Here is a 26,709-nt window from a genome sequence, read left to right as displayed (position 1 = left end):
ACTTTTCTATAGTATATGCTGAGTTTGCAGAACGGTGCGAGAGGCAAAATATCGGGGCAACCTGTCCTTTACTATCCTAACGTAGTCAGCCATTTTGATTTTGTCAAGGATGCACGCGCAAAGAAGGACAGGTTGCCCCGATATTTTGCCTCTGTCACCGTTCTGCTAAATTCCAGCATATACTATAGATGCTGGGTCTATCTTATATGTCTATGATATGATCTTATGTAGTACATATTTTTCTCGGGAATGGAAAGTATTTCAATCACATATTCTAAGCTTTGAGATTTCCGTCATGATAATCTGTTACGAGGAACAAATTTTTTATTTTTACAAACATAAAATATATAATTATAAAATATATTTTATTTTTAATGTATATTTTATATTTCTATTTTCTTTTATGTCTTAATTAATATTCGTTTATATCTATTTTTTTGTTAATAGATACCTGAAAGAAAACGAAAGGATTTATCAAAGGTTACAAAAAGACATTTCGTAGAATCATATCTAATGAATATTATTGTAAGACTAGAGGACGTAAACATGTTAATAGTAGAATACATAGTATTTCCCACATAACAATTGAAAATAATATATCAACCATATCTAATTACATACATAGTAATACTAATGACTACTTATGTCACAATAATGATATAAATATTATAAGTAATATCAATAATAATCTTCATAATCCTATTTTTAATAAATTAACAGAACCTACGTATACTAATATTAAGGAAGATGCATTTGAAGCACAGAATACAATTAGTTTTGCAAATAAATTAGCTCAATGGATTATTACTAGTAATATTTCACATAATTCTGCAAATAAATTGTTGTCAATAATGAGATCGGAAAATTTATCTGTTCCAAAAGATTGTAGAACGTTATTAAAAACTCCTACATTTTCTAGTAGTATTGTTAATATACCACCTGGTGAATACATACATTTTGGTATCGAAAAAGGTATATTACACATAATGCATCAGAGTATGCTGTCGCAAAATTTAGATGTTCTTCCATTAATGATTAATATTGATGGATTGCCGTTGTGTAAATCATCAAATAGTCAATTTTGGCCTATTTTAATGTCAATTGACTTAACAGAAGTTTCAGAATCTTTTATTGTAGGCGTTTATCATGGAACAAAAAAGCCAGAATCAGTAACAAATTTTTTGAACGCTTTCATTGAAGAATATTTATTATTAAAAAAGGATGGTATTATTGTAAATGGTAAATTAATAAAATTAGAATTAAACAAAATTATTTGTGACGCACCCGCTACAGCGTTTGTTCTTTCAATAAAATCTCATACAGGATATTTTGGATGTAATAAATGTTTGCAAAAAGGTAAATATTTAAGAGGTAAAATGACATTTCCAAAACTTAATGCTACATTGAGAACTAATGAAAGCTTTACATTACAATTGCAACAAGAACATCATAAAGATATTTCTCCTTTAGAAAAGATTGGTATTGGGTTAGTTAGTAATGTGCCACTTGACTATATGCACCTAGTATGTCTCGGCATAATGAGGACACTTTTAATGTTTTGGATTGGAAAAAAGGGAAAGAATTCTATTAAATTACGTGATAACAATATAAAAGAAATATCGAAAACTCTAAGAAATTTTAGAAAATATATTTCTCAAGATTTTTGTCGTTTACCAAGATGTATAGAAGATATAGATAATTGGAAAGCAACAGAATTTAGACAGTTTTTATTATATACGGGTCCTATTGTACTAAAAGGAAAGTTGTCTAAAGAACAGTATAAACATTTTTTATGTTTACATGTTGCTATAAGAATTTTGTGTTCATCGAAATGCATCAGTCTTAATACGTATGCAAAACGTTTAATTGAGTATTTTATTGTTAAGTATAAGAAGATATATGGTAAAGAATATATTACATATAATGTGCATAACCTTTTACATCTTTGTAATGACGTATTATTGTTTGGAAAACTGGATAATTTCAGTGCTTTTAGATTTGAAAGTTATATGAGTAAAATTAAAAGAAATCTAAAAAATTCACGATATCCTTTACAACAAATATATAATAGAATTACTGAAGAAAGAAATTTAAACATTAATAAAAAAAAGTTGTCATTGCTTGAAGATGATAATAAACATTTAATATGTAATGAAAATGGGAAAACCTGTGTATACGATATCTCACAAAATTTACTTTTAACAATCAGTATGTAATGAAAATGGGAAAACCTGTGTATATCTCACAAAATTTACTTTTAACAATTCTATAATATCTTTACGCCAAAGAAATAATTGTGTTTTTTTAAAAAATTCTAGTTTTATGTTAATTTCAAGTATTTATAAAACTGAAAACGATAATATAAAAATAGTTGGAAGAACTTTTCAAAATGTGTCTGACTTTGTTCGTAAGCCTTCATTTAGTTTATCAATCAAAGTTGTTGATATATATGAAATGTCAAATACGTCAACTTTTGATTATGAAGATATTAAATCAAAATGTGTAATGCTACCATTTAATGATAAATTTGCAGTAATTTCACTATTGCATAACAATGAATAACTACATTTATTGTCATTATAAAGTATTTATATAAACTGTTTTGTCCTGTAGTCTTTTAAAATAGCATATATATAACTACGATTAAAAAAACCGTTATAAGTTCAACAATTTCAAAAAACATTATCTGTAGCAATATCTAATATATTCAGTTGTTAAATTTATCGCTGACTCCGAGGAAGATGAAACATATTCTGTAATCCCAACTTTTTGGTTGAAAGATGATAAGTATGCTTATTGGCCAAAAAAAGATACACGCAATTGCATAATAAAATGTAAAAAACCATGTAATGATTGGGTCCTATATCCGGTTACTGTTATTGCCAAATATGGTAAGTATTTATACAGAGTGTCCTGCGAGATTTTTGCCAAAAGCTTTTTGTAGATAGAGCGGACTAAACAGAGTCGAAAAGTCCTGTACAATTTTGCAATTTTCGCAATAGTTAACGAGATATTAATTACTAAAAATTGCCAAATATTAGTCTTTAATAATTTTTTACTCAAATACTATCAACTTTACAGAAAAACAGCAACAGGCAAAAATTGCTTATTTTCTTCACATAAAGTTCTGAGAATTTTATTTTTAGAATTTCTTAATTTTCTTCTATTATATTTTCTCATAGTAAAAATAATTGCCCCAATAAGAAAACGCAGTACTAAAAGGTTGATAAAAAATTCTGAAAAAATTCTTAAAACTCCATGAGAAGAAAATAAACAATTTTTTTCTCTTGCTGTTTTTCTTTAAAGTTGATAGTATTTGAGTACAAAATTACTGAAGATATTCGGCAATTTTTAGTAATTAATATCTCATTAACCATATCTCGTTAATCATATCTCGTTAACCATTATGAAAATTGCAAAATGGTAGAGGACTTTTTTAACTCAGTTTAGTCCGCTCATCTACAAAAAAGCGCTTGGCAAAAGTCTCACGGGACACCCTGTATAATTATTCTAATAAACACAGAATATATGAGTAATAATAAAAATATTTTGTGATATTTAAAAATATAAGTGGTATTTAAAAATAATAAGAGTAACATTAACCTTTATAATAAAATATATACATACAGTATAACATAATTATGTAAGAAATATAAGTTTTAGAAATGTAATTATCTTAAAAATTATTTATTAGATTCATACGAACGTGCTTTAAAGAAAGAGAAGAGCATGATGGAAGGAAAAAACAATACAGATTCAGAAGTAGATTTAGGCCGTGGATTTCGAAGAAAACAGATAATTCATACTGCAAAAAATAATGGTATGAAAACCTTTTAGGTCGACTTATTTCTATCTTCTAGAATATTTGAATTTTATATTATAATTATATTTATAGATATCTGTAGTGATTCAAGCATACTCGAAGAAACCAGCGATAATGACTCTATTCCCGATATAGATAAGACTTTACACGCACAAGGTATGAAGTATTCTAAAATATCAACCCTTTTGATAATTTTTAATTTAAAAAAAATGATAAAACTCAATAAAAAAAATATTAATTTTCAGAAAAAGAGGACAGTTTAGACATTAATATCGATCATAATATTGGTAGGGACATACATGATTTCCTTGATAACATACCTATCATACAAGGTGCAGAAGGTGATACTATGTCTATAAATAACCACAGTAAGTTTTACATTCGATTTTATTTAACGCAATGATTTTGCGCCTAGAGATAAATATTATAGATGTAAATTATAAAAATAATTTTTTATATGAATTAACAGAATTATAGTATATGTGTATTGGGTCGGAGGAAAAGTTCTGTTACTTTTTTAGTTTAAAATTGCGTATACAATGTTTTCGTTAAAAATGATGAAAATTAAAATTAAAAAAATGGGTTTTAAAGCTTGAAATCTCTACTTCCAAATGATTACTATATTTTTTTAATTTATGTAAGTTTTCTAATTTTTACATATAGAAAATTACGAAATGAAAAAAATGAAAAATTTTCTTTGCACTTTGTAGATCTGCAACGTGCCCAAAAAAAATTTGAACACATTTTCGACTATCTATCGTGAAAGCTTTTCCCTACAAAATGGTGTTTAAGAAATGTTCCCACGATTTTTTGTTCCTGAGTTACTTGTGGATTAAATAAAAAGGAATATTCTGACTTTGATTGCTCATAACTCCATTAAAAATCATTGTACTTTAATAATAATAAAATAAAAAAAAAACAGATCCTTGAAGCTGAAACGTTGTTCTATCGAGTGATATAGTTGTTAATTTAAAAAATAGAATATACATATATAAATTTGAGTTAAAAATATGACATTACTTTTCTTTTAATCATTACGCAATGATTATAAAGATAGTAATATCATATGTTTAACTCAAATTTGTATATATTTTAAAATTATCATAATATCATTCGATAGAGCAAAGTTTCAGCTTTAAGAATCTATTTCATTAATTACGGTACTATGATTTTTAACGGAGTTACGAAAAATCAGAATTCTCTCTTATTTAATCCATATGTAACTTGATAATAAAAAGTCGTAGGACATTTTTTAAAAACGAACTTTTAGGAAAAACTTTAAGCTTTCATGTCAGATAGTCGAAAATTTCACAACGAATACATTCTGTATATAATTTTGAGCTAACGAAATAACACAGAACTTTTCCTCTGACTCAATATATATAATTTTCGGCAAAAAGAATATTATGTCATATTAATGCAGAATAAGAATATAACATTAATTATAATTATTAATAATTATTATACTGTACTTTTTAAAAATTCTTTGAATGATAAATATATATATAAATAATGATTCAAATACTCTTTATTACAGATACTAATGGTGAATTTGATTCCATATTACGATATGTTATTGAAATAAAACATTTATGTAAACGGATAGACAATCGTTTAGAACTTTTGGAAAATGCTAATGACAATAGAAATATTCATCGTAATATTGATATGCTCCCAAAATTACCAATGAATATTATTGAAGATATCAACAATTTTGAAGTTATATTAGTATCAGAAGAAGCACAATCACAATTAGTATGTACTTTTTTTTATCTTTTAATTACAGGTTTCTAAAATACTGCAGTATCAAATTTGGGAGGTTATTAAATTTTGATGTGATTGTGTTGTAAGTTCGAAAAATAATCTGCGTGCAGTCATATAACCGTCATAAATTTATTTAAAAAATAGTTATAGATGCATCTTATATTTTAGCAGCTGACATTGACAGTATAGTGGCTTCTCATACTCAATTAAATTATTAACTAAATCGTCATCATCAATTATTGGGAGGGAGTTGTTTTTTCTACAGTTTTATCAAATTTAACATTAAGGATACACATACACACGCACGCACGCACGCACGCACTTACACAAGTCCTTGTGTAAATGGCCTCATTTTTATCCCGTAAAATAACAAAGATACTTAATAAATGTCAAATTACACGCTCGAATTAAATTTACGAGTACTTTATTGTAAGCACAGTAATCACTGAGAAAAATTATTTATGTTGGAGAACGGAGAGATATACATAATTTTTGCATAATAGAGTAAATGTTTCGATAAAAGTTGTACCGTCCATTCAAACGAGTACAACAATGTATGATGCAACAAAATTATTTTACAAATTATATAATTTATTTTGGTTTAAAGTTTTGTGGGCGATTGATACCTTTCCAATTTTAACCTTCCATCAGTGTGATTAACTTCCGACTTTCGCATTGACGATTGACGAGCAACATGGTTGTCATCTATCTATTTATTAATTTTAATAGCTTTTGTATCCCCTTAGTGTGTAACGGAGGCAATAAGGCCTCCGTTACAAGAAAGATAAGGGATAGCCACTTATATAGGGACACCCTGTATACATAGCTTATTAGAAATATTTACTGTTGTAGGTCAATATGTTAGTTATGATTGGTGGTACTTCAGCAAAAGATGCATTAAAAAGAACGTTGCAGAAATTATTTACAAATACTCTTGCTTCCAAATATTCTTGGACCGGAGCTAAACAAAATTTTAAACTGAAAGATTTAAAAATTATTACTTGCGTGAAAAGTAAGTTGCAATATTATTACTTTATTTATTTAATCCGAATTCCAATCACATCATCTACTATTTTTAAATTTTGTTATTATATTTTAACTTCTATAAAAAAAACTTGTCCAGCAATTACGGAAGCTGAATTTGAAGAACTTCTTAAAATTTGGTTTAGACAAGCAAATCTGCGACTAATTCGTGAAAATGCAAAAAAGTGTAACGCTACAAACAACAATAACAATAATCATACCAATAACAATAACAATACCAATAACAACGACAATAACAAAGAATAAAAAAACGTTTTACTTTTTTAAGTAAAAAAAGAAGTTTGAAATTTATTCCTACTATAAGAGATGCGGATATCGAATATATTTCATATTCATTAACAAATATATTCGATGTTGCTGATGAATATATTCAATATCATTAATAAATATATTTCGAATACGTCAAATAATGAATAGATCGAATTCGACATATTCGAATTCACATTCATTGAGAGCAAATATAAATAGTTTTTGAGTTGATAAAGTTTATTTATTAACGACATTTTTATTCGATGTCAACATCTCTAATTTCTATGTCATGCTTTTACAATTTTATTTATGAATTAAGAAATGAATTTCAAAATAAATACTCTGTATGTGCGTTCTAAAACAATTATGTGCGTGTGCATTAAGTTTATGTGAGATGATATAGTATATGAGAGATGATACAGTATATACGATATTAACAATGTTTTATGTTTATATACATGAGCGCTCATACACAAAATGTAGAATTAATATAAATATATGGACTACTATTTTAATTTTCTAAAATATTACATTGTTCTTACGTTTAAAATGATATTTTTCTATCGTTTACTAATATTTGATTTAACATATATAATATATTTAAATCTCTGTGAAAAAGAAATTCCAAAATACTATTTTGGAAAAATACAATTATTAAAGAATTTATTTTATTTTATATTTTTAATGCTTTCACAAATATACTATGCGCGCGTAAACTCAAAGCGCAAAAGACTAATAAATATATAACTTAAAATTAATGAAATAAGTATTGCGTTTGTTCTAATTTTTGTAACAATATTTTTATTAATTTTACAAAAATTAAAATTTATTAATACACACCCGAGAAAAAATGGTTAGTAATTAGATATAATTATACAGGGGCATACAAAATCATGCATTAAATAATGTATAATTTTGAATGCTAATATGAAATCGTATATGATCGTGCATAGCTATGTATGCTCATACATCGTGTACGACCATATATATTACCATACGTGATCATACACGATCATGTCAAATCAAAATCCATGATCATATATGATCACGCATGGACACTTTTTCTCGGGCAATACCTCTTAATATTATTTGCTACCATTATAATAGAATATTATTTGTTATAATATATATAATACAAATATATATAATACGTTATTTTACTAAATACGTTATTTTATAATACGTTATATTGTTATAATAAATATGTATTTATAATAAATAAATATTATGTGATTTTAAATATCAAAAGTAACGTTTATAATACTACTATACATAAATTATTACACATACATTACATAATAACATTTTAATACTATTCCTCAGAATCATTTATGATATGATACTAAAAAATATTTCCGTAATATCTTGTAACTAAGTGTCTGAATACGAATAGTAACTGTTTATGCAACATTTCACAAATATTTCTATATACATCTATAACATTACATGTTTCTGAGTAACGTTTCGGAACACTATTTGATATATTTATTTGCACAGTGAATATTCTTCAGAATCATTTATGATACATATCAAAAAATATTTCTGTAATGTCTTATAAATAAGTGCTTGAATACGGACATTAACTATTTATGCAGTTTGTCAGAAATATTTTTGTATACATCTCTGAAATATTACATGTTACTTAGTAACGTTTTAGAAAAATATTTGATACATTTATTTGCATAGTGGGATGTTATTTTGATGCTTAATAGAATTTATCGTAAAGTAGCCCCAGAAGAGGAAAAAATCATTAAGCCGAGAAATCTTCCTACACTTCCTTTAAATAATGAAGACTCATTCTTAGAAATCCAAAAGTTCTTGTTGAGTGATGATAACTTTTACCCTGTAGTAAGTGCACTTTTATCACTTGTAAATATGAAACTGATTTCTCTGTGTGCATTATATTTTATTTAAATTTCATTATATTTGTTATTGATTACAATAAAGAGAAGTTTTATCAGTTTAAATGTCCCAGAATATTTACCCAGAATATTTATTTATGTCCAAGAATACTTTTGTATGGCAATAGAGCGGACTAAATGAATCGAAAAGTCCTCTATCATTTTGCAATTTTTGTGACAAGATATTAATTTTTAAATATCGCCAAAGCACGCTTAATATCCGCTCGTTTAATCGTTAATTTATGTTGCGAAAATTGCAAAATTGATAAAGGAATTTTGACAGGAATTCTCACAATCAGTTTAATCTGTTCTATTTGTACATGAAAATAATCCTAAATATTCTAGGATACCCTGTATACCTACGTAGTTAGTGACACATAAACTTAAATTTTCTTTTTTTTAAGGTGGATTATTTTGTTAAACTAATGAAGGTTAATGAACAGACTGATGAATATGCAGCTGTTGGCCGTTTATTACCAAAAGTAATATCAAATTCTTTGGCTCGAATGGTCAATTATTCAGGATCAGGTGACAAACTTAAATTCGAAAATACAAAACTTCATGAGGCAATCAGCTGTAAGTTAAAATTTATATAATTCACAAACTATTTAATGTATTAAGCAATGTATATAAACTTATCGATTTTATTTCCTTATTTTTTATTTTTATTTTATAGGTGCTGTTTTAAATGCATTTCCAAAGAGTAATTTAACAAAAACGGAGAAAAAACTCCAACGATGGTTTTACACCAGTAATCAGCGAAAAATTTAAACACAACATAAAACTTGATACATTTCATTTTGCAAACTCTGATTAAATTTTTAGATTTCTGTTTCCTTTTTCATCAACGAGTTTCATCATTAAACTTCTTTGTGATATTATAATTAGACTTATAATATTATTATAATTAGATTTGGGATGATATTATTATAATTAGACTTTTGTTTTTAAACTTCTTTGTGATATTATGATTAGCTATAATATAATTAACTTTTATGAAACATGATGTGATATTATATGTACAACGATACTTGATAAAATTTTATTTTATGTCACAAACAAGTGCAATTCTTAAAATATAATTACATAAATAAAATAAAATTCTATTACGCTTTTTGTGTGTTTCCTTTTTGACAAATAATATAATTATATAAATTTCAAGTGAAACAATGCATTCAGGCGAACATTTATTTTGCATCTGTTGGAAGTTTTTTTTATTGAGGTTGGATTGTATCTTTAGATAAATTAAAGAAATGGTTCTATCTCAACAAAAAAAACTTAACTGCAGTTACAAAATATTTTGCTGAATGCGACAAATTACAAGGACATCAAAATGTATTTAGGTTACATTCCAAAATGTCTTTTCCAAAGAAAATTTAAGTTTAAAATTTAAAATTAATTTAAATTAATTTAAATAAATAATATAAATTTATTTTATAAATAAATTTTATAATATAAATTTATTTTATTAATATAAATTAATTTTAATTTAAAATTTAATTTTAAGTCTTCTTTGATATTAGATGAATGAAGGGCCTAAAAAATTTAGAATATGAATGCACAGTCAGTCGGCCACACTTTTCAACAATATAAATGAGGTTATGCACCCGAGCCGAGACGACTTCACCATTACTTAATAAGTACTTTACCTTATACGTTCGGAAAGTCGTTGAATTTTAGTGTTACTCCGATCGAGTTTTACGTTTACCCATACCCAACCTTACTCTACCCGACGAGTAGATTTTCGAACGCACCCCATAGGAAGTGTTTTTTTACTCAATAGACCGATCCGTTGATTTTTGTATGATGCAATAATTTTTTTTGCTGGATGTGATTTACTTTTTTAAAATGAGGTTTTTTAAAAACATATTTTCTCTATATATGAATATTTTATATACTCACTTTATATTGAGGCTTTATATTAGTACAGTGAGGTCATTTCGTTAGTAAACATCTTTGCTATTTAGAATTTTGTGTTACAAAATTATTTGTGTGTAATTTGATTTTTGTATTGTAACATCTTCCAATTTGCGTATGTTTATAAATTAGTTTTTATCTCCTTTATTCATTTCGAACACCCTAAATAGCAAGGATGTTAATAACGGAATATGTATCTATATTGCACCAATCATTATTTTTAATAACATTTTAAAGTAATGAGATAAATGTTTCCGTGATTGTTTCGTTTCTTGTAACATCTGTAAAATAAGCTAGACTAATAAAAATATATTTGACATTTACATGACTGTTTCATATATAGAAGCCAACAATTGCTTGTGTAATAATACTACTTATAAAATTTTTTATTTATAACAAAAACGCATATATTTTTTGCATATTTTCTATCCATTTTAATGTATATCATTTTTTGAAAATATTTCAAATCCATTTTTATGTCTTTAGAAGCATTGACATTTCTATTTATTATTATTTTATAGAATAGAAATGTATTCATTTTTATGGAATCCAATATATTTTTATGGATTTAAAATATAGATTTAGATGGATCAAAAATTTCAATCCATTTTAATCCATTCTCGTTTGCTGGGTGCTGTAACATAACCTAACCTAATCATTGTACTATGTGGTTCAAGCAACCACATAAATAGTTGCTTCATATTTTACTATTTAATTTAGTTGGCATCACCAGATTTCTGTGTAAACCAACCATACTATTTTTTCCGTGTAGCTATTCGGTGCTCTTCCGGGACCGCGATCTTCATTTGAAACGCCTGGACATACGTTGGAAATTTTTGGTCACATGTATATGTGAGTGATCGTCAATTGTCTGTTATTTCAGTGTGAACTTACATTTAATTTTCGCTCCAAGAACGCTACAAACTTCAATCACATCTTTCCCTTCTACTTGTTTTATTCATTTTTCCTATATTTTTAATCTAATTTTTAAATTTTATATGTTCTTGTTGAAAAAACAGGTCGAACACAGAATACAAATCTCACAACGTGCTATGCTGATTAGTTGTCTCTATTGTTGCTGCGATGGAAGATGCAGGTACGACGGTTTTCTACAACGACGAAGACGATTGTCTGGACTACGAGTGTTTGCACAACAATGTCGAATACGATTATGATTACACGGACTCAGAGAAGGAAACCCTTCACGAATTGTATCAACATTGTCTCAGTCCTAGTCTATTTGATACTGGACACTATATACTGCCTTTGTTAGGCAGTACGATTTTATTTAGACTGCTTGTTCATACTGGTAAGATTTTTTTCAATATTTATATTCAAAATTTTAACTGTTAATATGAGTTGTATAATTATATTGTAATTATTGTTTCTCTTTTTTATCAGATTGTTCCTGTGACAAATTATAAATAACCTTTATTGTCTTACATTTCAGAATACATATCACATCAAGTATTTCACATATTGTCAGTTATTATAGGCTTGTATATAATTCAACATTATGTGCATGAATCCTTAATAGTATTGATAGTATTTGTTTTATTTTCTTATGGTATTTTACATGTGCCAGAAAGATGGCACAAAGGCGCAGGGATTTTTTTACCATCCCTTTTGATAATTGCATACTGGTATGTTTTATATGGTTTTAATTTTATAATTTGTGTTTATATTCTGCAGTCAATAAGGAATATTCCAATGTATTTTCAGTGAACTCTCAATGCAACCAGTGATATGGCATAGGATACGCAGTGTCATCATGACTATGGTGATGAAAGCGATTAGCGTTGCCATTGACACAAATGACTCAAACAATTTGCCAGATGTTTACAGTTATATGGGTTACATGTTTTGTGGTGTAACTTGTTTATTTGGACCATGGGTGTCATTTAGAAATTATCTGTCACTACGTTACTCTAGCAGTCAGGTATTTTAAAAATAAACATATCATTTTTATCACTAAAATATATAAAAATATACCTAATAAGAAACACGTTTTAAAAACAGTTTCTAAGATAGTTTAAAATAGACGCAATGATATTTAATAATAAAATTAATAATAAAATTCTCTATTACAGACAAAATGGTGGATAATATGTAGTATAGGATTTGTTTTCCTTTCCTTTGTCTTCCTGAGCATTTCAAATTGTTGGACGCAATGGATATTTGTAGATAACTCTTGGAAGTTAGTACAATTCAAAAGTTTATGATGAATATTTGATCTTTTCATGTAAAGAAATGTTTTTTTTCTTATTTCAGGTGGTTAATAGCGTACAGAGATGCAATATCCTTCAGAACGTCCCATTACTTTGTTTCGTACATAGCTTCAGCACTGTTGGTTTTGGGAGGATTTCCTCTTTCATCGTCGACGATAGTTAAGCCCTTGTACATCGAGTTTCCACGTTCGCTTGTTCAGGTCGTTGTTTTTTGGAACATTCCAATGCATCACTGGCTAAAAACATGTATGTATAAAATCTAAATTCAAAACAATTCTTATAATGATAAAGAATCTTGCAACGAGGCATTAAAGTCTAAAAATGGAATTTAAATTGATTCCTGTATCATTTTCTAGACATATTCCGTCCTAGTATTCAAAACTTGGGAAAGTTTGGAGCAGTGATCATCACGTATCTGATAAGTTCTCTTTTACACGGATTGAACTTTCAATTGGCAGCTGTGTTACTTAGTCTAGGATTTTACACGTATGTGGAATTTCAGCTTAGGGCCACGCTCGCCGATACCTTCGACGCTTGCGTCGCGTCCAAACAGTGCACCAAGAAAAAATGCATGCACAAATACAACTCTTATAACTGTATGGTATTTATGACAAACTTGATGTTTTCTTTCGGGGCGATATTTCATTTAGCTTACTTAGGTCTCATGTTTGATACGTCGGATCTCCAAGAAACAGGGTATAGCTATAATCACACAATCAACAAGTGGGCTGAGCTCGGATTTGCTAGTCACTGGGTAGCATTAGCTACATATTGCATTTATCTTTTAACTAAGTAGCGAATTATCTTTTATATATAAAAAATACTTCCAAAGAGAGAAAGAGAGATATTCAATAATTTTTAAAAATAAACTTATATATAAATCAGATGATTTTATAGCTTATTTTACAAACAGCTTTTCTAGGCTGCGTTCGGAAATATCACCCGGGTACCCCCGTGTATCATCTTATCCTTGTTTAACATTGGGTGAATAATAAGGATAAAACGATACACGGGGGTTTCCGAACACAGCCCTATACAATTGAAGTGTGAATAATAGGATATAATTTTGCATATTAACACTAATATTCAAAAAAGATAAATAAAATACATATTCTTTATTGAATATATAACACAATATAAAGTTCACTGTGTGATCTAGATTTACTTTATAATTCTTTTTATAATTATATATGTAGCACATTTAGTAATTTGTAATTATAAAAAAAGTTTACAAAGAGTATTTAAGTATACAATATTAAATAATACTCTTTCAATATATATCTCACATCCTAATCTAATGTTACATTAAATGTCACTTTTGTAATGAATAGAAACATTTTTGCACTCTAAGATATTTTTTTCCCTTACTAATCCACTGTGATTAGTAATGTTGCATTTGTAATATTACTATGCAACATAATATCATTATAAATTAACTACTGTATAATTTTTATGTACGCTTGCAGATTTATGGATAAATTTTAAGCAGAAATATGAGAAATTCGTAAAATTTGTAAGAATTTATAACTAGTATTGTAATTTTATGCATATGTATCTTATGATTCTGCTTAAAATTGACCAATTATTTTCATGACAATGATTATATTCTTAAAGACATAATGGTCTCGTTGCATATAATATTACAATTAAACATTACGCAATGAAGAAATGCTATATATAATTCACAATTCTTAATAGACATCCGAATTCCGTAGACTTGCTATCATTTTATATTTTACACAATGCATTTATTCGAAAATAAATAATTGCTCTCTACAAATTTTTAGGAACCTAATGGCAAATAAACTTTATTTTCCTAAACATCACATTTGAATAACATGTGTTCTTAAACACTAATAATTAGCAAAAAAGCTATGACTTCTATATTCATTGTATAAATGAATACACAGCTAATGTATACATACATATATATATAAATATACACACATATATGTATATAAATCTAATGTATAAACTACATACATATGTGTAAAAGCATTTGTATGTGTATATTTAATCGAGAACCTTACACTAAAAACTATTGACGTCTATTTTCAGTTTTATGTATCAACTTCATAAAAAATAATAAACTTTTTTTATTATAATTATCTTAGATATAGCGTGACATCGTCTATAAACAACAATTATAATTACTCTTACGACTCTATATCTATTATTCTGATATTCGAAATTGTGTGTATGTGTGTGTGTGTATGCGCGCGCGTGTGCGTGCGTGCGTGCGTGTGTGGTGTGTGCGTGTGTGCGTGCGTGCGTGCGTGCGTGCGTGTGCGTGTGCGTGTGCGTGTGTGTGACAATTCCTTTTTGTTGCCTAGAACAGATTCTGGTGATATAATTTAAATTTTTGTTACATTTTAAAACACATTTTTCTTCTTTTGATTTTTAACTGACATGAAAAGCGAATTTTAAAAAGCAAAGTTTAAGCTATGTAATCTAAGAGACCTTCTATAGTTCATTAAATTTTAATAAATTGTTACAGTCATTACTATATATTTAATAAGTGACTGATACATGCTCAAATATATTTATATGAAATACATATATATGAAAATAAAAGTGTATTATAACAAGATTATAAATTAAAATTATTAAACACATTTTATTTTAATGTATAACACAAATCACATCAAGATATGATACAAACAAAAACACCTGAAAGTAAAATTTTTATTTCTCTCTCTCTACTAATAATTAGTTTTAATAATTTATATTAATTTTAATTGGATAGGTAGCGAAGGTAATAAAACTTTATGTCAAATATCATTCTACCATAAATTTCTATTAACATATATTTTCATGTAATTATTTATATATCTTGTCACCTTGGTGTAATACTCATTAAAATAAAGTTGTTTATTTAGCAATTATAAATACGGTTTTATTATAATCTTTTTACTGTATGTTAAAACTTTTGTTTTTTCCACTATTAATAAAAATACTGCACTGCAAGAGTGACGCTTTTTCAAGCGTTACATATTTCAAGCGTTACACACACACACATTGCAAAGTGCAATTTTTGAGATTATTAAAATAACTTAATATGTACAGAAAAGGTACTCGTAAGAGTAACACCTTAATTTTAATCTTGTACTTAAAGGTATTCCAAATATTTCATAATTAACTTATACTGTTACGTATGTACAATTTACAAAGTGCTCATCAGAATATCCAATATCACGTCATCTTATCTTCAGGCCAATTTGAATCATATAATGAATCATCGAAAATATTAATTATTTAACGTTTTGTTTTTACGTAAAACGTTATTAAAATTTTTTTCTTTTTTTTAGAGCACAAAAATTTTCAGTGTATAATAATTGTTATAATTTCACATCACATTTCTTGATATGTTTTACATTGAAGCAATCGCGTTAAAATATTTTGTATAAGTTACGTAATTAAATTTTGTTCATAATATGTTTACAAAAAGACCTGAAGATAAATAATATTCCTTACATATTAAAATTGTGTCTTTAATAAAATGTTGCTAAAGTTGTCATTATTAATGTATGTATAATTGATGTTACAAAAAAAGAAAAAAATAATATAGAGTCGCATTGCATATTTATAAAAATCTGCATTTAATTTGTTTTCAATTAAATAAGAGGTGTATGTATAATTTACATATCCAAGTTTTATATATAACAAATCTCTAATTTAATGAATGCATTTAGCGGGAGATATGCTAAATAACATTACTAGCAAAGTAAGTAGCATCAATCGTATATGAACTGCACATGTAATATATGTACATATATACTGATTTTGCAATTCTTCATCTAATACGTTTGTCCAAAATAAAAGCAACACAAGTAAATTTTCAATAAGTGCCATAATTACAGTGTTTCGAGCTCTTTAACATTTGTTTTAAATTGACCGAAATACAAGACAATTATATGCTTCTCTACTACATATTCTATATCACGATAATGCTAAATAAATTTTTATTTTTGCTAACTCTATTCAATTCCGGTTTGCAATAATTTTTTCATAATAATAAAAATTTGTATATACAATATAGATATACATATATAAAAACTTGTATAATATTTTAATATAATAAAAAGTGCAATAAATTTAATTTTGAGGCAAGAAATTTATCATTACACTCCTTCAGTTTTGATCATGCAATGGATCAAAAGTCATTCTTTTGTATTTTCAACAATAACAAGATATACACTAATAATAATGAAAAAAACAATACATCTTCATTAAATTATTAAAGATCAAATACTTCTAATTTTTTAAATTTTGACAAAATGAAATAAAACGAAGAAGTGTATTTTTAGATTGTGTCACACTGTAAAATACATGTTCAACTGAACATTACGAAGAGAATAAGTACATGAGCACTAAATTAACATTTTGGCAAAAGTGAAAAAATTATTGGAAACAGAAATTATATGTATAAGTCGAGAAATGATTTTAAAAATATATATCTACAAGTGTTTATTCTGACCAGCAGAATGATATTAGAGTTAAAAGATGATATTATTAACAGAAATCTGATTCTCCTTTTTTGCAGACATTCAACGCATCGCAATACTCTGATATATGGAAGAATAATTAAAAGCTGTGTAAGCTATATATTAAATATCACTGCAACAAATTCATATCCCATGATGCAAATATGGCAAAACCATATTAATCAATAATGCAGTGTTGATGATTTTGGTAGAGATATAGTTTGATCTTCGTTGATTTATGATATAAAAGCCTGGGCAAAACTTGCTCGAGTTGAAGGATTGAAGATCAGAGTGAAGTGCTTTTTACTGAATGATGGGGTTTAAGCGATGAGATCTTCGGCGCTGGTGAGATGCTCCAGTTACCTGACAGTCCTCCCCAACGCCACTGGGAATATCGGTTAGTCATCTGATAAATGCACTTTTATAACTTTTTGTTGTGCGCGCACTGCAAGTCACAGAAATAAATGGGATCGGTTCGTTAGCCACCTCTGGTGCTACTTGTTTTATTGCATAAGCATTAAATGTAAATTGTTACAAGACCTGGACTATATATATAATATAAACTTCAACTTGTATAATGCATCTCTGTTTAACTGTTATTTGCCCAGGCCTATATAAGGCTCGTAGAATGTAATACATGCTAACAAAACGAAAACGAAACTTAGGAGTCATGCTACATGCAATATAGAACAATTAATCAAATGGTTTCTTTTTTTAAAAATCAATAAAAGGATAAAACAGTTTTAAATTTATATAATAAGTAAAACATAAATACTTTGTTAATTTACAAAAAAATTGTATAAAATATTTTTAAGATATTTATACATTTGGCTGTTAACAGATTTATATAAATCTATAAAGCTTCATAAATTATATCTCTGTTTACTTATAGTGGTAAGTGGTGAGAAATATAAAAGAGATGAAAATATAAGATTAGATAGTCGTGTATAAAAAATATACTTGTACATTGACAATGAAGCAAAGCTAAAGAATCAGAAGCAATGGAAATTGACGGGGTGGAAGAGAGGGAATACTGTAAAAGTTCTTCACTTATACATCAAATAAGCAAGGACGAAAAAACTGCACACAATCGTAAATTTAGATCCAAATTCGAGAAAACAGGGACAGTTATTGACTTACTGCCTGAGCGAATAGCGAGTAACTCGGTCTGCCGATCTGAGGATCATATTCATGCGTTGTTGCGGTTGCGATACTGAATGATTGGCAGACGAGTTTGTAGCGTGGGCCTGTGCAGCCATGCAGGAGGTACGTTTTGCCCTTCTCACTGGTTTTGATACAGTCAAAGATGTAACAGGATTGGTGGTAGTTGTATTGTTGTTGATGTTATGACTCTGTGTTGCTGGTTTAGACCTAATACGGCAGGAAGATGGATCACAGCTACTGTTGACCAACCAACTGTTTCTACAATTTCCAGTCAAGATAAAGAGACCCTATTTTTTCGGATACGCATGCAATATTGATAATATAATTCGTTTTATCGATCTTATATATAAGAAGCATGTGTTAATGAATGTATGTAAGCGTAACTTAAAAGGGAAATGAACAAATGAGAGAATATAAATGGATAATGTCATGGAAGAAAGAAAAAAGGCAAGATATAGAAAAATACTTCGAATAAAAATAATAAACAAAGTAATATATAGGAAGAGAAATAGATAAATAAATAATTGTTTAACCTTTTCACGACTGTTGTTGCGGTGGACCGTGATAACAGCCTTTTGGTGGGATCTCTTTCTTTATTTCCCACTAGAGCAGTAATGGTTCCTTTTTGACTTCTGGTTTGTAATAAGGGTCCCAAATATGGGCTATAATACAACATGCACATTAATCCCAATTTTAAAAAGACAAAAAGCGCTCTCTCTCTCTCCCCTCCCTTCCTCCCTCCCCCTCTTTCTCTCTACAATAAATATACTTTATACTTACTGTACAACAGTAGATGTCCCTGTAGTTGCATTAAGAGAAGTTTGAGCTGTTGATATGCCTCTTCTTCTGGCTTTAATTCTGCACAATTTATCACCTTGAGTCAACGTACTGTACCTAGTCGTGGCGCTAGCCCCAGCCACTGGTCCAGGATCGTCCAATTTTATTTCATCCACGCGATGCATTATCCCTGACACATTATCCTCCATCAGGTTCTTTACATCTCCTTGGAAAGAGGCTGCTTTAGATCTACCAGCTATCGAATATATTCCATATTCATGCACCGAATTTCCATTTTCAGGTTGCAATGGCTCTTTCAACAATGATCGAAGATACATTTCTTTTCTAAAGGACACAAAAACATCAGTTTTTTTTTCTATTACAATATAATTTTCAAGACAGATGTAGTATAATAAAAATAAAACGAAAGTGACGAATATGGACATACATTTAAATTCAAATATATACACACCCACCTCTCCAGCCATTGTTGCTGATGCCCAATTACAGAACCTGGCCTACATATCCTTATCCAAGCGATTGTTTCGTGAGCCGTCAAATGATAATGCTTCATAATGTAGCAACCTATGAGAGAACCCGTTCTACCAAGACCCGCTTTACAATGTACGGCAACCGCGCCACTTGCATTTTCCGCTATTTTGAGAAACTGATGCATTATTACATCCGTCGGCGTTGAGCCGTCCATAAAGAATAGATCTTTATGAATGAAACCGGCATCGGTGAAGCTTGCAGCATCATAAACCTTCTTATTAAGCCGTATAATTGTTGTTATGTTATTACGGCGAAAATATGTAAAATACCATTCTGGGCCATGAAGTGGATAACCTGTAGAAAAGGTACATAATTCTTAATGCATTATCTTACATAGTCATACAACTATCATTACATATAATTATTATCAAGCTAATGATTTAAATGATAAAGGCCAAAAATTAAATGTGTACAGATAGATCTTTGCTATATACGTTCCTTAAAAAAAATATATTTTTATAGTCTTTTGATTTATTGTCACACATTCATCTTCAAATTTTGCTCATACTTGTATGTGTCCCCTTGCTTTTGCACTTGCAAACACTCATTCCATGGATCTGTTTGTTTACCAGATTCCCTCTCATTATTGCATTCTTTTTCATGCACACAATTTTACATCGTCACTAATACAATTAAGATGGAAGGTACGCACCATCTTCCATTTTAGATCTCGCATGTGGACCACAGAAAGCAATGAACTTTCCAGGAACTATCCAATTTAAATCTCCATTCTCAACTCTTTCAAAGTGTTCATATTCCTTAACACAGAAATCTTCAAAATTAAAGAAACCAAGTCGATGGCACTTGTATATAGCACTTAAACAGTCTCTTAACGATATCTGATAGCATGGTGGTCCAACTGAAGCATCACGAAACATGATAAACGAAGGACTATTTGGACTTTTAGTTAAACATTCATAAACTTCTTGTATTGTACGCTTGCAATACAATATCTGAAAATAAAAAATAGGTTTTAATGCAACAATAAATAAATCCTCTTTTCATAAAATTTGAACCTAGAGAGTAATAAAAAAAGTTTGATCACAAAGTATTATGTTTATCAAATTATTAATAATGTGTATCTACAAAAATACAAACTCTAGAGTATTAATTTTATCTTATTAAAGACCAAAAAGTAATAATTAACATTCAAAATGGCTTTCTTTAACTTTGATACAAGTTTTAAGGCGTTTCAGTAACACATTAACGATAGCACATCTTTACATGGATAAATTCTACCAGGCAGCCAATAAAGTAGTCTTCAGTTCACCAGCCAACAAAAATTTTTCCGAATCCCTTTAGTATTTAAAATTAAAAGAATACTAGTGTCGCATCTATTAAACCAATTAAACGCAATAATTTTCGTGAGGGATTTTTCAGAGTTTATGTTGAGAAAAAAACTTTTAATTGAAATGTTTTTTTAACCATTTCTTAGTCTATCTTATGGCATTTAGAACTGTCAAATCATAACAACAATTTGCTTGATATAAACAAGCTCTTACAATTTGTACCTCTGAAATAAGGGTCTCCAGACTAGTAGGTTATACAAAGAAATAACGTCGAATAAAACATCTAATTCGATACGAAAATGTTTTACAAAAATTTATGCGTCAATATATAGTATTGATATACAGTATACAATGATGTATCAATGTTCATAAATCTTGTGTGTGTGTGTGTGTAAGTCACATTTCATTGATAAAACAGCAATCTCATGGGCTGTCTTGTCAGTATCCCTTTAGTAAGATGTAACTAATACTTCAAGAGGTCAATCATGTAACTTTTTCTCCATGGATGGAAACATGAAGTGAAAATTTTATGTATGTGTGTGTGTGTGAATATATACATACATAAATACACAAAAATTTTTACTTTTCACATTTCCGTTCTAGAGAAAAAGTTACATGATTAATACCTTGAGTTTGCCTTATTTTAAAAATATGTTACTATTCAGGTAGCAAAATGGACGTCAAAATAATAGGTATCTTTAATGGAACTTTGGCATCAAAATGACAACAGATAATATTAACTTGCCTAATAATTCGATAAGACACAAAATTTTGTAGCTATTCATTTGTCATTCCGAATATATATGTTGACTAACAAAAAAATCATAAGAGAAAAAAATCTGTATTACCGCGTAACTTCCTATAAGAAATGCAGCATTAACTCTTTTCTCCGAATCCATCGTTGTATAATGCACAAGTTTCTTTTTGCTGAGTGCAATGCCTTTTAACTTCTTATTAACTTTTTGGCAGTATCTGTATAGCACGGCCAGATTTAGGGGACCAAAGTCGGAGTAAAAATTTTCATATACCAACTCGTTGTCAATACTGAAGTAGTGAGTGTTTGGATTACTTTTTGGTTTCATTGCTGTTCTTAATGTTACAAAATACAATCGATCTGAAAGAAGAAACAATTTATTCTTCATTCTGAACATCAAGTGAAAGAAATACGTTGTGAACGTTTTAACAACTTTATACATAAAATAATGTAAAACTTTCAGTTGTAGACTGCAATTTTGATTGCAAGACTGCAATGACAATAACAAATGCTATTTCTGAAGAAACATCCAAAAAAGTATTTAAATATCTTAAAAGTATAACAATTATGGTTTTAAGATGTAAAATGTAATTTAACAGTGCATAAATATGAAATAAATTTGAGTATCATTTATTTAAATTAAAAGGAGCGTTTTTCTGTCGGAGACCTTGCAGATGTTTCGTTGTAACGAAGCAAAACTGTGTAACGATAGCTCCGACGTAACAACCTGGCCGCAGTTACAACCGGGGGCATGTCTGGGCAAGTCGCGCGGCCAGCACACTTTCTCGCGCCGTCATCAAAAATAGATTCTAATCCAGAACGAAGATACCTTTTATGAATTCAGCCGCGCACGCCAAAACCTCGTTCGCGTCCTCCATCGTGATCCAGTATCGGGTGTACGGCGCAGTAGCAGATACCGATCAGGTGGATCTGTCATCAGCGCGACGTTAATGCAAATAGGAGTAGCGTTCGAATTAGCGGCGCGATATAACGCGGGAGCGGGCAGCGGGGAGCGTGCTGCGAGAGTGGGCGGGTAACTAGGCGAAGGAGGCGAAGCCTCCGGTGACTCCGGTCTCTGCCTACGCCGACGCGCGCAAAAATCGGAGATGCATTACGTCCAATTACGTCAGGCGAGCGCGTCGCGCCGCGCTACGCCGCCTTCCCGGTGACCCGTGCATACGCTGTGTGCCTGTAATCCGTATTATGACGGAGCCCCGCTCCGTCTATGTACACCCATACACCCACGTCACGATGACAGAAACAGGGTGGGACGCCGTCGCGAGACCGTTACGGAATTCAAACTCGAGGGGGAGAACGGAACCGGATTCTGCGATGTTTTGCGATTGGTGATGGCACTCAGGGGATGCTATTTCATTTGTGCGTTTTTGTCGTACGGCAAATTTTTCAAGCCTGTTGATTGGCTGTGGGATAGAGAGATCCGAGGACCTCTCTGTTTTGTACACATTTGTCGTACGACAAAAACGCACAAATGAAATATCACCCAGGCACTGATGGCCGATGACTGCTCAGCCCTGCTTTTTTTTTTTTTTTTTTTTTTTTTTTTGAGACGCAGGGGAAATGCTTTGCGCATTCCCATCCCCCTCGGGGGAGGGGGGTGGGATATGTGGGACTCCTCCTCGGAAGCAGCTGCCCCCGAGGCCCTACCCACTAAAACCCCTGCGGGCGTACCTAACCCGTCCGTTTTGGGACTCATCTGGGAACTTCGCATCAGCAGTACTTCCAGATGCGCCCCCCGGAGTCACGCAAAGCGTGTCTATCCTAGATAAGATAAAATACCATGGAGGGTTGATGACGCCGGCATCAACCCCCCCCCCTAACCCTGTGGCTCATCACGAGGGGACAGGTCGCCCCCGCTCCCTATCCCATGAGTCACCCACTGAGGCGGGTCGAAATAATCCGACTGGGCCTCCCCGTTATCTTCGTTCTTATACCTAAGATTCCCTAAAGGCTAGACCATCCATCCCGCTATGCGGTATGGTTGTCCGTCATCTCCTACAGCACCCAAAATGCCCGTGGGCTCTAAAGTCTACCCAGCACGCGTAGATCTAGCTTATACAAGGGTTACTCCCTGTCTATTTCTTTCTACTGACTCTTTTTTTGTTATTACTTTTTCGCAAAAGGTAAGTATCGCCTTTTGGAACTTTTCCTTTCTCATTAATCTAATTATTGCCGCCCAAGTTAGGTCGATTCCTACTACTCCTGTTAGCTCCGCGCGTTCATGAGTCCACGCTGGACAGAATCTTAGGGTGTGTCTGGCGGTGTCATTTGCCGAGTCACAGTGCCAACACCTTGATGTGTTTTCTTTTCCTATCCTGTTGAGATATCTCCCAAAGCATCCGTGTCCGGTTAATATTTGTGTTAACCGAAATGTAAGGCCCACCTTTGCATCCATCCACTCCTGTAGTTGCTCTTCTACGGCTCTTAGGACCGCATCTTCTCCTTTATTTTGATGTTTTATCCATTCCTTCCATTTCTTGATTAATTTCTTATTAGCTGCTTCCTTGATAATGTCTATTGATCTTTTTGGAATCGGTATATTAGGCATACTGTTTCTCTTTAAATCCGCAATTCTTTCGTACGTTTCTTCATACTTAATCGCTTCCAATTCTAAGGGAGGAACTCCTGAAAGCGCAGTGTTTATTGCGAAGGATGTAGTCCTATAAGCCCTAATTATCCGTCCCGTAATCCTTCTTTGGGTAGCCCTAAGGATTTGTATAACCTTCTTATTCTTACGTGCCTCATAGGCCCAAATAGGGGCACCATATAAAGCTATAGATGTCACTACGTTTGAATATAACTTTCTAATTTTGTTGTTAGGCCCTCCTAAATTTGGAAGAAGTCTACTCAGTGCTAAGCCTGACTTTTCGAGTCTGGGGGCTAAATTTTCAAAATGTTCCTCAAAGGTCCATTTACTGTCAAGTGTTAGCCCCAGATACTTCATTCTCTTTCCTACTTTAATATCTATATTTGCCACTTTAACTATCGTATTGGCTGGTCTTCCTCTCAAGTAGAATCCTGCTATCTCTGTCTTCGAAGGAGCCACCTCTAGTCCCATGTCTTCTATTCTTTGAATAATAGTATCCACTGCAAGATTTGCTCCGACAGTTGCCTCTTCCCAGTCACTACCCGACGCCAGAACCAATGTGTCGTCTGCATAGCAAATTATCATGCATTCCTCTGGCAGTTCTTTCTTTCTCATTACCGCATCGAATCCGATGTTCCAGAGTAGAGGACCCAATATGGAGCCCTGTGGGACACCTCTCTGCACATCTCTGTCTTCTGTTATGCCATCGCTGTTAGTGAACACGAGACTCCTACTGTTTAAATAGTCCCTAATCACTCTTCTTAAGTACAATGGGACCTTGAGTTTGTTTAAGGCACGGCCAATAACTTTCCATGGTAAGGAATTAAATGCGTTTTTTATATCTAGCGAAACTCCAATTACCACTTTGTCATTCTTAAAGGACTCCTCCATATAAGTTCTAGCCGCCGATATTGCATCAATCGTGGATAAACCTCTTCTGAATCCAAACTGTGTAATACTTAGGTTCCGTCCCTTTGTATTCATATGAGTCACGATCCTTTCTGAGATAATTCTTTCCAGTATTTTTGCTTCATCATCCAGCAAACATATTGGACGATATCCAGCAGCTTGGTTATCTGGTTTGCCATGTTTCCTCAGTAGTACTAATTTAGCCTTTTTCCACAGTTTAGGGAATTTTCCTTCTTTTAAGCAGACTGCGTATAACTCTCTTATTTCCATTGTCATTTCTACAATCGCTAAGGCCCATATTTTGGAGTCGATTCCACTTATTCCCGGAGCTGCATTCTTTTTGAGCATCTTTTTGACCGCCCAAGTCAATTCTTCTTGCGAAACCATTAGGTCTTCCTTCCATGATTGGACTCCTTCCGTTGGTAGCTCCGGTTCCCTCCAATTATCCGCCTCTTTCTTTTCATATGGAAATAATCCTGTTAAAACTCTATCCAACACGTCGTCCTCTAGTGACTCAGTATACGGGAGTGCCCATCTCCTCAGTTTACCAAGAACTGACTTGTACGGCCTTCCCCATGGATCTTCATTAAGCGACAGGACAAACTCTTCCCATGCTTTTGCTTTCGCCTTTCTTAATGTTTTACTGAAAGTATCCCTTGCTTGTCTGAATTCCCCAAGATATTTTTGTTTCTCAAAGTCATTCTGATCATATGCCGTCCTTCTATTTATCCTCCGTAATCTTCTGCGTGATGCATTCAGCTCTGACCTAAGCTCTGCCAACTCATCCGACCACCAAGGCATCGTTTTACGAGGTCTTAGCTCAACCTTTGGCATAGCAGTATTGCATGCATTTTTTAATATACCTCTCAGTGTTCTGGCTCGTGTTTCTGTATCATTTGTTCTAGGATGATTAGACCCAACCCAGTTCCCTACTATTACCGATGCTATAAATAAATCTTCGTCCAATTTCTTGGTTGCCCATCTTTTTGTCTGTGGACCCCTCATTTTATTCATCTGCATCCCTGTTAGATGGATATTTACCTCTATGTACCTATGGTCAGATTTGCTCTCTCTATTTGAGACGGTCCATGAGATAACTCTTCGAGCTGCAATCGGGTTGGCAAACATTATGTCGATTATTGATTCACCGAAATTTCCGATGTACGTGCTCCTTCTTCCTGTGTTGAGACAACATAATCCCAGGCGACTAGCCCATTCAGCAACCAGAGTTCCTCGTTGGTCAGTCTTT

General features: G+C 31.0%; 3 protein-coding genes across 5 annotated transcripts; 2 read left to right on the top strand and 1 right to left on the bottom strand.

The window, feature by feature from the left end:
• The first annotated feature begins 8,576 nt into the window (after positions 1–8,576).
• On the top strand, positions 8,577–9,553 carry LOC108722432 (uncharacterized). The gene is made up of 3 exons (XM_018447542.1): positions 8,577–8,728; positions 9,186–9,357; positions 9,458–9,553. Exons 1-3 carry the CDS (start codon positions 8,582–8,584, stop codon positions 9,550–9,552), a joined length of 414 nt encoding a protein of 137 aa, XP_018303044.1. The 5' UTR covers positions 8,577–8,581; the 3' UTR covers position 9,553.
• A 1,790-nt stretch (positions 9,554–11,343) lies between these two features.
• On the top strand, positions 11,344–13,742 carry por (Protein-serine O-palmitoleoyltransferase por). Its single transcript, XM_018447552.1, has 7 exons — positions 11,344–11,550; positions 11,718–12,007; positions 12,149–12,341; positions 12,421–12,637; positions 12,789–12,895; positions 12,970–13,172; positions 13,283–13,742. Exons 2-7 carry the CDS (start codon positions 11,782–11,784, stop codon positions 13,720–13,722), a joined length of 1,386 nt encoding a protein of 461 aa, XP_018303054.1. The 5' UTR covers positions 11,344–11,550; positions 11,718–11,781; the 3' UTR covers positions 13,723–13,742.
• cdc14 (cell division cycle protein 14) lies at positions 13,132–23,171 on the bottom strand. 3 transcript variants are annotated; one of them, XM_018447551.1, is made up of 8 exons: positions 22,776–23,171; positions 22,041–22,306; positions 20,556–20,856; positions 19,828–20,197; positions 19,355–19,696; positions 19,108–19,236; positions 18,551–18,832; positions 13,132–13,162 (listed from the first exon to the last, which is right to left on the bottom strand). In XM_018447551.1, the coding sequence occupies exons 1-8, from the start codon at positions 22,822–22,824 to the stop codon at positions 13,156–13,158; spliced, it is 1,746 nt and encodes a 581-aa protein (XP_018303053.1). In that variant the 5' UTR covers positions 22,825–23,171; the 3' UTR covers positions 13,132–13,155. The 3 variants fall into 3 exon arrangements, with proteins under 3 accessions (XP_018303053.1, XP_018303051.1, XP_018303052.1); XM_018447549.1 differs by lacking the exon at positions 13,132–13,162 and adding an exon at positions 17,364–17,795; XM_018447550.1 differs by lacking the exon at positions 13,132–13,162 and adding an exon at positions 17,719–17,855.
• Positions 23,172–26,709: the final 3,538 nt, after the last annotated feature.

The sequence above is a fragment of the Mycetomoellerius zeteki genome, unplaced genomic scaffold (genome assembly GCF_001594055.1).
Source record: "Mycetomoellerius zeteki isolate Tzet28-1 unplaced genomic scaffold, Tzet1.0 scaffold203, whole genome shotgun sequence".
Taxonomy (NCBI): domain Eukaryota; kingdom Metazoa; phylum Arthropoda; class Insecta; order Hymenoptera; family Formicidae; genus Mycetomoellerius; species Mycetomoellerius zeteki.
The sequence above is the reverse complement of the archived record's forward strand: the minus strand, read 5'-3'. Positions and strand labels throughout refer to the sequence as shown.